The sequence below is a fragment of the Syngnathus acus genome, chromosome 22 (genome assembly GCF_901709675.1).
Source record: "Syngnathus acus chromosome 22, fSynAcu1.2, whole genome shotgun sequence".
In the NCBI taxonomy this organism is placed as follows: Eukaryota; Metazoa; Chordata; class Actinopteri; order Syngnathiformes; family Syngnathidae; genus Syngnathus; species Syngnathus acus.
Genome location: NC_051106.1, coordinates 9,148,110 through 9,158,638, shown reverse-complemented (window position 1 = coordinate 9,158,638; position 10,529 = coordinate 9,148,110). Strand labels below are relative to the sequence as shown.

The 10,529-nt window shown below is 42.3% G+C and overlaps 1 protein-coding gene across 3 annotated transcripts in view; it reads left to right on the top strand.

Moving 5' to 3' along the window:
- The first annotated feature begins 361 nt into the window (after positions 1–361).
- The window catches only part of runx3 (RUNX family transcription factor 3), a 37,497-nt gene continuing 27,329 nt past the window's right edge, over positions 362–10,529 (top strand). Inside the window, exons 1-2 of one of the 3 annotated variants that reach the window (XM_037241454.1) lie at positions 362–553; positions 788–873. In XM_037241454.1, the coding sequence (XP_037097349.1) occupies positions 816–873 (58 nt within the window). In that variant the 5' untranslated portion in view covers positions 362–553; positions 788–815. The remainder of the gene's footprint in view (positions 554–787; positions 874–10,529) is intronic. The other 2 variants (XM_037241453.1, XM_037241452.1) reach the window with 2 other exon arrangements.

The window sequence follows — 10,529 nt, the reverse complement described above, 5'->3', positions numbered from 1 at the left end:
TTTGCCATGCAGTTGACCTCAAACATTTTAACGTTGGCTCGACTTCTGCTGCACTGATCATGGTGCTCTGTACAAACCACAGCGGCGGAGTCCACCGCTTGGTTTGAAAAGAAAAAAAATAATAGAATGATTCCAAGAACTTGATGAAAAGTGAGAGTGCAAGAATGATGGAAAGTACGAAGTGAAACATAAAAACCGTTACCAACCAAAAGATGATAGGAAAGGAAACGAGCGAGGGAAGGAGGGGAGGGAGAGGCCCGGTGACCTCACGTCACATGTGACACGGGCTCCACCACTCACAGAGAGGGAGAGTTTGTGCCTGTGTGTGGAGGATGGCGAGAAGGATGCAGATGCATTGTGGCTTTTAGCTTTTTACTAGCACTGACGCCTTTGTCAAGGTTCCAACGTCGGGCGAGACAAACTAGGAGCACGCTATCAGGCTACCTTGCTAACCTCAGACTCCGCAGCCTGTTGCGTCAGACGCAACCACAAACCGAAGCCTTCTCACGCCTTGAGGTCACTTTGGAGGCCTCCGTCATCATCTCCAGCTCAGGTGAGGCCGGCCACCTGAACACTTTGCATCAAATCGCTTCTGTTGCCACTTCTTTTACTTTGTAACTTCTCGTCTCTGACCTCCATCTTCATCTTCAACTCATACCGCTGCTGTGTGCTGGTTTGTGGCTTTTGAGATTCCTGCGGCGGTCACAAAAATTCTTGCTCGCAAACGGGCAAGTCGCCCAATGACTGCTGTCCTCTCGGGCTCACCGCCGGCCGTCTCTTCCCAAAGGTTGGTGGAGGCCAAGTGTTCCTCTGTCATGGCATCCAACAGCATCTTTGACTCCTTCTCCAACTACAGCAGCAGTCTGCTCAGAGGTGAGTGCTGATCCGCCCCTCCCGTCTTTAAACCCCCTCCCCTAAATCCTAAAACCCCCTCCCCTGCACGGATTGTTCTCTTCCTGCTCTGAATGTTCCATTTCTATTTTTCTTATTTATATGAACGTACGCAACACGGTATTTGAAAGTCTGTGGATGTGTTGGCCATATTTAGTTGCGGCAGCCGCAGATCTCCTCTTCTTCCTTGTGTTTTACTGTAGGCTTGATGGAGTAGCACCATTATGGTGTTCTCACCACAGACTCTCAGTGAGAATACAAGCTCCGTGCGATTAGGCTTTTTACCGGACAGAGCAATACAATAAAAGAGAGTGGAAAAAAAAAAAATAATACCAAGCTCCTTTACTTCCAGGAGGTACTTTTGGTCTGTGTGGTGAGGTGAGTGCACTAGCCTTAATGAACAAAGCATTTGTTGTCATGGTAATTCCAATCTCATAGCTTTTGACTGGGAGTAGAAAACTATTTTTTTTTTATATATATATATATATATGGAGACAAAGTGATTGTAAGCTTTTTGAAAGCATCATCAAGTCGCTGGAGGCAATAGAAGAAATCAAAATCAGCGTCCCAATTAACGCCTCGCTACAGTGTTAATTACAGACAGCCATAAGAGCTCCAAAATGTTACCAGGGTGTATTTTAAAGTCTGTAGAGCTTCGCAAGGTCTGTACATCAGAAAACAATACATCTGTGGCTCACATGAGACCCATCTTGGTTGTCTCAGTGGAACCACAGCGACAATGGATGATGTTCCAATGTTCATTTAAGCTTCCATAAAAACTTGTATATATTCCTCGTGACAAGCTCCCGCCTTTTTTTCACTCTTTGTATTTTGAAACCACTCGTTTGAGTGACTCTTATTGTTTTTAACCCAACAATCTATCAGGATGGTCAAACTTCCAAAATAAATGTGCTCTGGTGGCGCCACTTTTTGATTTACAGACGGCCCAAACGGGATATGAGACAGTGAATGCAAAACTCGAATCACCATTTAAAATCATTAGTGAAAATACAATATCCTTTTCCAATTTACAATGTCACTAGTCTGAAAGTGAACTGTGTGAGAACAAAGGCCAAGAGTGATTAAATCATCCAGCTCAATCTGAAACGATTTCAAATGAGGGAACCCTCATGTAACGGGAATACTCTGGTGGTTTGCAGTGCAATTTGACCAAAACTTTCTTTTTCAGACTTAAATCGAACTGGAATTAAGAGGAAACTTTGACTTTAATAAGGTGCAACATGCAGTTTATGGAAATAAAGCCGTCATCATCTGATAAGGCATCAGGGGATGTATGGAACATTTCTCGGATTTAGACAATGACACGAGAAGCCTATTTCAAATAAAATGGTGGCCTACTATTGCACATCTGACAGAGCAAACATGATGGGCAACATCAGATGTGCTTTGCGTGAGAAGCCAAAGGACACCTCACCTCAGAAACCTCAGGCCTTTGCTAAAACTCGAGCATTAACCGGCACGCTTAAAACATATGACACATGCGCATCGAGGCGCTCACAAGCCAGACATTGCAGCTGTGGCATTTAACTCCTGATGTGCCGTAAGACAAAATGACCAACTGTCGGTATGTTATGAGACGATGGAGAGATTTGAGCAAATGAGGCGCTAATCTCATTGGGTCTTCCGATGCTGCCGCTGCTGCAGCTCGCTGATCATAACCACAATGAGGCTACACCTGTTATTGTGCAGCTTACACACCATTTGATAATAAAGCTAAATTTTGCACACACAACTCCATCCATTTGTTAAGAGTAGAGCAGAAATCCAAGCTTGATTCCCAAAAAAGGTTTATAGCTGGGAAAAAAAGATGTCAGGTCATCAGATCATATAAAATGCTTGGATATATTTGTATACAATATACAGACAGTATGAGTCAGTAGGACTTCCTTCTAACAGGAAATATATATTTTAAAAAATATATATTTTCCATTGCATTCAGTAAAGTAATCAATTGATCAAGACATCTTTTTTTTTTTTTTTTGTAATTTGAAATGCAAATGTGGTTGATTTGGAGGTGTTTTCAGTTAATAGCACATGTTATTGTTTAAAAAAAGAAAAAAAACCTGATCAAGTTTTTCTTAGGATTTCCCCTTCACCGTCATTTTTGCAAGATTTATTTCACATTTTGTTTATGCGGGAGTTCACTGTTTAGTGTTACACTCCTGAGAGCCAGCTCCCTTTGTAGCAGGAAAAAAAAAGGCCTAGGTTTACTAGAGTGGGACTGCTTTTATCCGTTAGTCTTATTGCGCTGCATGAATGGAAGTGAGTACTTAAGAGTGAGAAATGCGTATTCTGTTTTTTTTTTTTTAGTTTAAACCTGAGTAGACACATAGAGTGGAATAAAAGATTAGTTGAAATGCATGTCAATCACTGGCAGTGGATACATTGCAAATAAAATAAAACACTGGCACTTTGAAACTGTACGAGCAAAAAAAAAAGCACGACATTTTCAACATGATAGAGCTGGCAAATGGCAAAAAACGCAATAACAATTTGATTGAGATGATTTCTTTGACATAAATAAATGGGCTTGATTGGAGCCTCTTAAAAGTCTTGCTGAGTGTGAGGCCCCCGCCCGCGAGATGCCAAGCTGAGCAAGCTGTAACTAGATATTAACAGTTTCAATATTTGAAAGTGAAAGCAAATAATAGAAAACTCATGTCAGCTACAGAGAAGTCAAATTCTGTCTCCAATTTAGCCGGGTATAATATCTATTTATAAAAACTCTGAAGGCATATTGGATAGAAGAAACATTCTGGACTTGATTATGTCTGTAAACGTTTTGGAGGTACTTATTTACTTTTTGGTCTGTCTCGCCGTTTTCACTGTCTGTCAACACAACTTTATGGGGAACACTTTTAGGGTTAGCTAGTAAGATGGCCTCATGTAGCGAGTACTGAGGGGCGCTCTGATTATGTGGTTGACTAATGTTAAAGCCGTCTCCGCCCTTCTACACTTTTGGCTCAAACCACCACGTCGAGCCCTCCAGTGGGTCAAGGTTCGAGTCGTGCTAAGTGTAGTAGTAAATACAATTTTCTGGTGGTCTGCAAAATGTCTCCATGCCAATCTGATAAGATTTCATTTGTCTCTGTCTGAGAAGAATGTGCTGCTTTTGTAAAGTCGAGTCATATTTTGATGCATTCCTGTTATTATTGTTATTAGTAGGATTTGCAATAAATTAGCAAGAGTAAAAAAATACTACATTGTTTGTGTTACAAAATATATTTATTAAATGGCAATTATGTTCATTTAATTGCTTCTATATATTTATTCTTTATATTAATAATAAGAATAAAAACAGATTTGTACAGTACCTTTCAATTGCTTAATAAAGTGCTTTCGGCACGATGTTGGCTGAGGGAGTCGCAGCAGGACATTGTTTTGGAATGTGTCACTGTGGGGTTGTACTAACCGGAATATATTCCGGTTAAAAAAGTTATAGTGCCTACATTTGACATGTATTGCAAAATTCCCATGAGTGAATGTTGAAGAGAAATGAGGAGTAGTCGTATTTTAATTTATTATTAGCCATATTAACTCAGCTCACTGATTTTTGCTGCAGTTTAGTTCTTTACATATTCTAATTGATTATTATATTATTATATGATGACATATTATTCTAATATATGATATGATTTTATTTTATTTCAAACTCATCCGTTGTATAATTTGCCCCAAAGTAAACTGGAGCCAGCTTGTTTGTTGTTTTTCAAAGACACTATGGAAGGGATTCCCTGTCACAAGTGTCCCCTTCCTTGTCTACTCCAATGTCTGTCTGTCTGTCTAGCGGTGTGAGGTCATGCATTGCATGTGCTCATCTCTTGGTCCCAGCAGTCACAAGCACCTTTATGCTATAGCTCCTCATAAACAACAAATATTCTTCCACCCACATGTGAATTCAGCGCCTGGTTTCCTTTCCTCATGCTGAGCCAGGGAAACACATGTCAGCATGATGACTGTGACGTTCTTGCCCTGTCTGACCAAAGCGTAATGGCTAGTCGGGACAAACATATGGTCTGCTCATGTGTCATTCCGTCGGCATTACCCACACAGCGCAAACAAAACATCAGAGGTGTTTGAAGGACTTCCCTCTTGATCTTACAAATGTTTAGATATTAAATATGAATCGATTGTGTTTAACTCATAGAAACATGACGGCCATCGGTGGACACTGCCAACCTGGCAGAAAGACCTTTTGTGTGAGGGAGACTGACGGACTCTTTAATCAGCGTGATGACATAAGAGCGGGCCGGTCGTTGCCGAGTTTGATCAACCTAATCACCAGGCAGCCAGACTCCACGCTACTGATTGGATTTACAAACGCGCCTTGTCATCGTCGTGTCATTAGCTTGTCGTTAGCTGTGGCCGCCTTGACGTGGAACAGCGGAGAGCGGGGCCTAAACACTGCAATCAGAGGATTAGTGAGTAGTCGCAGTCAAGCCGGCCTCATGCGGACGCCTCAGGCTCTGAGTCAAAGAGGGAAAGTCCTGCCCTCACCATGTCGGAGCTCCATGTGGCCTGGGTGCTAACGGTACACCGGGAACGCCACGGCTGATTAGCACCAGAGATGATGAGAGGAAACATTTAGTCACTTCGGACACATGGGTGGTTTCCTGGAATCCAATGGAGTCGGGTCTATGGCTATTGCAGTTTTATAAGGAGGTCTTCCATTGGGTGGGTGCAGGCCTGGGAACGGAGCCCAGACTTGTAAGTTTAACTGGTGCATGCTGGGCTGTCGCTCTTTGTTCTCCTGGCAGAAAGAAAAAAAAGTCTTCGACATGTGGAGATGGTTCATTTTCCTTATTAGATTTCATATAGAAGTCAATTGGAATAACTGACAATCATTATTTGCTGCCAAATATTCCTTTTGCGAGGCATGACAGTATCGTGTGTTTAAGTCTGCTCTGGAGCTCCTTGACATGCAGGCTGAGAGACGCCACGCCACGCCACGCCTTTGTTTCCTTACAATTAAAAGCCCAGAAGGCCTGCCAAGTACTTTCCAAGAGTTGTCTTGGGTCTGTAGCGAAAAGTGGCACGGACGTTTGTCAGGAAACCAGCGCCGAGTTTGCTGCTGGAAGCTGGACGGATTCTGCGGTGAGTCAGATGGCGCTCGGGAAGCAGCAGTCCTCTGAAGAGGGAAATTAATGCAAATTCAACATTTGGGGCGCCCTTTGAAGTCTTTTTGGACTTCAATGAGTGTGACAGAACCTGGAATGACCTTGTAAGAGTCATGTAAAAAGTTGAAAGGGATAAACACTGACGACGGTAAAATGCTGGAAATACGCTCGTAACAGTACACAATTGTGCCTTTCCAAAATATTATAACAGCCACATATTGTCAACGAGATATTCAACTAATTGTGATTGTGGTTGAGGCTTACGAACTGCACTACGGAAACGTGTTTCTGGTTTTGCTACCATCACGGCTAAACCAGAGTGGCTCAGTACTGGCAACACCACCACAAGTGTGTGTGTGTCACTCAGAACTGAGCGTTATTATCTTTTTATTGACAGTTTTCGTAGCACCCAAATCAATCAATGGAGCATTTGATACAGCTCAGGTGGACCTTCACGTCACTTCATGCCAGTCTCCAAAACATGATGCTTACTCTCAAAGTAGAGCAGTCAAATCTCTACAAATGCCAAAAGGAAAAAGCTGCCTCTTCTGACATTCTCTCCATTGACCAAATATCAAATCCCTTTTCATTCATGCGGCATCATCCATCTTCCTTTCACTTCTCACTCTCTCTTATCTTTACTTTGAAAGCTTTTCCTCCAGCAAAAAGAAGACGGCCAAGCACAAAGGGGCATTGTCTACTGCTCCAAATGTGGTTTGCAGACTCACTTTTAATACCTTGGTGGTTGCAGGAAGCCAAGCATGCTTCCTAATATTTGGCTCACATGCGATTTCATTCGAGGAAAGACTGAGCTATGACAGCCTTGTCCCCCCCCCACCCTTTCTAGTGGCATAACTACATTTGTGTGGAATCTCCAGCGTTCTAGGAGAGAGTGGAGGCAGGCTGCGTTGCCAGTCAAATGTGTTTGGGTTGTCAGACTGAATGGCTTCCAGCACTGCGATCTGTCTCCTCTCCTCGTCACTGAAAGCTGTTTGATCTGACAGAAAGACTCCATTAGAGACAGGAAAGTTCAACTGCTTGGAGGTTGGATGCCTACAGCAGCCCAGAGAGGAAAAGCTTTGCACACGCAGTCTGGTTGCAATCTTGGTGTCTATGACGGTGTGTCTATAAATGTCTCTGAGCATTACCGATCAGTAGGCTAGGTGCATGTGCGTTGATAAAGGTTACACTTTAGTTCCATACTTTATGGACAGATTGCCAAGACACTCTTCGGGATTGATGAACTAGGACATTTTTGGACAATTGCTTATATATGTGATTTGTGGGAACAGTTGTTTAAGGCCCATTTGTCTTTCAGCGTGACTCGCACAAGCTTTGGTAGCTTGAGGGATTACGACCTTAAATTTACTTACATAGTGATGTAAGGACCAGTTGTCCCAAAACTTTGCAATCATACCTTTGTTATTTTCTGAGGTACCTTCATGTTTTGTGGTCAAGCAGTATTATAGTCCCACCGCCACCACTGAACCCAACCGTCAATTCGGGTCAGCCGTGCCCTAAAATATAAAAACACGTGTCGATGGCTTGATGAATACATGTAATTGTTTAGCTCGACACTCTCACTGCACGTGTTCCATTTCATGTGGCTTCAACTTCCACTAATCATGAGGAACTTTGACAAATATGACTCACTCCTCCAAGGAAAAAAAAAGAAAAACGTGAAAAATGAGTGATACTTGCATTAGACGTGGCACGTTAAAATGACCACTTGTTTGCTTGTGTCATAGCTCTTTACTTTTTTGACAGCTCAAAAAAAGTTCCAGAAAAGCAACATGCTATTCTTTCATTCATGTAGATATGAAATTGTGTGTACAAAATGGTGAATTTTTGCTCCCCTGGTCAGACGTTCAGCACCATTAACCCTCTGATTGTAGAATGGCCCCTGGCATATAGTCACTGTTTTAAAGTTTAAAGCGATTAGGCAAGTGTGAAATCCCGTTTAAACATCCCTCCCCTGATCTTTGTGTGGGAGCTGGCACGAGTTAAACTGTCATTGGCAGGAGCTGTATTTTTTTTACTGTAGGTAAATGCAACATGGCAGTACCGCAGGTGTGTGTGTGTGACTGTCTGGTTGAGTACACCCACCAATCCCCCGGTTTGTCACAATAAAACAGTGACTTGTCTCTGTTAGTGTCTCTGGCTTGCGGCCATCCTGAGAAATGGACTCCAAAATTTTCATTGGACACATTCGGCAGAGTCAGAGTGAGTCAGGATCCTGTGTGGCGTGAGTGTGTTTATGTGTAGGGGGGTGGGGGTGCTGTCACTTTGGCAACGCAACTGCACATATTGCAGCGATTACCACAGCGGAAAAATGTTTTTCTGCAACATGCAATTACTACAGATTACAGATTGCCGTCCTTGCATCAGAAGCTCTCGCCAGCAAAGGAGAAACACTTTGTGTGTGTGCGTGTGTGTGTGTTTTGTCACACACAAATTCACAGACAGACAAAGAGACAAAGAAAGATGAGAAATGATTATAGCTTTCATGAAAAACCACAGCAGTGGGACTTGATGTATTTATGGTCGTCATTTGAATGTAAAAGTTAGATGGACTCTCAGAGTGTAAATAAAGATCCCGTGAAGAAAAAAAAAAAGTCCTTCACAAGATAAATGGGCTTATTTTTATTTCAAAACATTTCTTAACTCAAATAAATTTGGGACTTACTGTAATGTTTAGTTCCAGGTTACAAAAGCAGTAGTGATAGCAAATAGCTTCCCTCACTTGAAACAATATAGATGGAAAAGCAGCGGCCCACACTAAGGTGGGGCCTTATTTACAAAACCCACCAGATCAAAAGTCTGCCCAAAGTACTCCTATAATAGCATGGGGGTTCTTTTGGTGAGCTGCTACTTTTAGTGGCTTTCCAAAGAATAAACAGGCACAGGAACCACATCACACACTGCTAACTGTCATCATTGGGTGAGTGGAGTACCCGATGGATGATGTGAGGGTGGAGCCGCCGTGACAACGGGCTTTATAGCGTGTGTGTGTGTGTGTGTGTGTGTGTGTGTGTGTGTGTGTGTGTGTGTGTGTGTGTGTGTGTGTGTGTGTGTGTGTGTGTGTGTTGAGAAGGGGCAGGTGGGCTCGGGCTAATGGGGCCTACCCAATATCGCATTTTATTTGGAGGCTTAATTGTACATAAAACAACACCACGCTACACCTGCAGGTAGTCGGCATTATTGTAAATATTTCCTTTGCTTGTCAAATGCTTTTCTTTCAGAAATAGGATTTGGGAAAATTGGAGTCAGTATGCTAACAAAATCACATTTGACAAAAGACAGCAATGATGTCATCGCTAAATGGCCATTTAGAAATGAGGCACCATCATGTCAGGGTTCCCTCGATCACTGTCTGCCGCAAGTACAATATATTAGTTCTAGCGAGTGGTTTGTTTGTGTTACATATTTAATAATACCAATATGTTGTCATCATATCATTGTATTTTATTTACTGTACCCAGATGCAAAAAAAAATATTTTGCTTTTGTTTTGAGTGTGTGAGCGTGTGTTCCATTCAGAGAAATGGCATTGATCGCTTTGTAATATTTCTCTCTCCCATGACCAGCCAAATGACAGATTCACGCGATAACATGTTTGACACATTTTGGCCCATTTCAAAATGAAACCCTTAAAAATCAATTTACATTGACGACTGAAATATAAACATAGGTGGAGTCGTCCCCCAACAGCCATTATTTTGCTCAATTGATTCAGGAGGCTTTAATAAGCCCTTGGCTCCACTCTGCACCTTTTATAGAACGTAAGCAGAGTATTAAAGATGCATGAGGCCGATGGGCTCGCTGTCTACTCCGGTGTTTTGCCTCATCCCAAATCGTCCTTGTCCAAAATGTATAAAGTGGAAATGGCTTTGGTGAATTCCATCATCTAATCACAGACACTCTTCTCCACTATATGGAGCAAAAAAAAAAAAAAAAAAAATCCATCCAACAGCACACAACGAGGTGGAATGGGTAAACAAGTTGAACGTTCCAGAGCCACCGCAGAATTCATCATTCATACAAAAAAATACCCAGAGCCCAGAAGTGGTCCTGATTTAATCCGGAGGAATAAAACTCCATTTCATAGTTGTCCATTCACAGCGCTCGTATTTCCACCGAGCACAAACCTCGAGAAGAAATTTGAGTAGACACTTTTGGGAAGGAATGTATTCGGTGGGTTGAGGGCCAAAGCCTGCCCTGTAATTTGTGAATGTACAGAAATGTGTGATGGCCGCAGATTCTCTAAAGATAGAATCTTTGTCTTAGGTCATCGCCCAACCTCAAACTAGGTCTAATTGGCTCCACAGCCCCCTTTGCAAATGAATAGCTAGCCATCCAAAAGGCTTATGTCTCGCGGCTCTGAAAATAGCCCAAATGTTGACCTAGGTTAATAGATTCTATCAAGCTAGAAAAAAAATATGAATATGAAACTGGGAGAGGATTCACATAGCTGAGGTTTCGCCCATCTTCAAAGTGACTT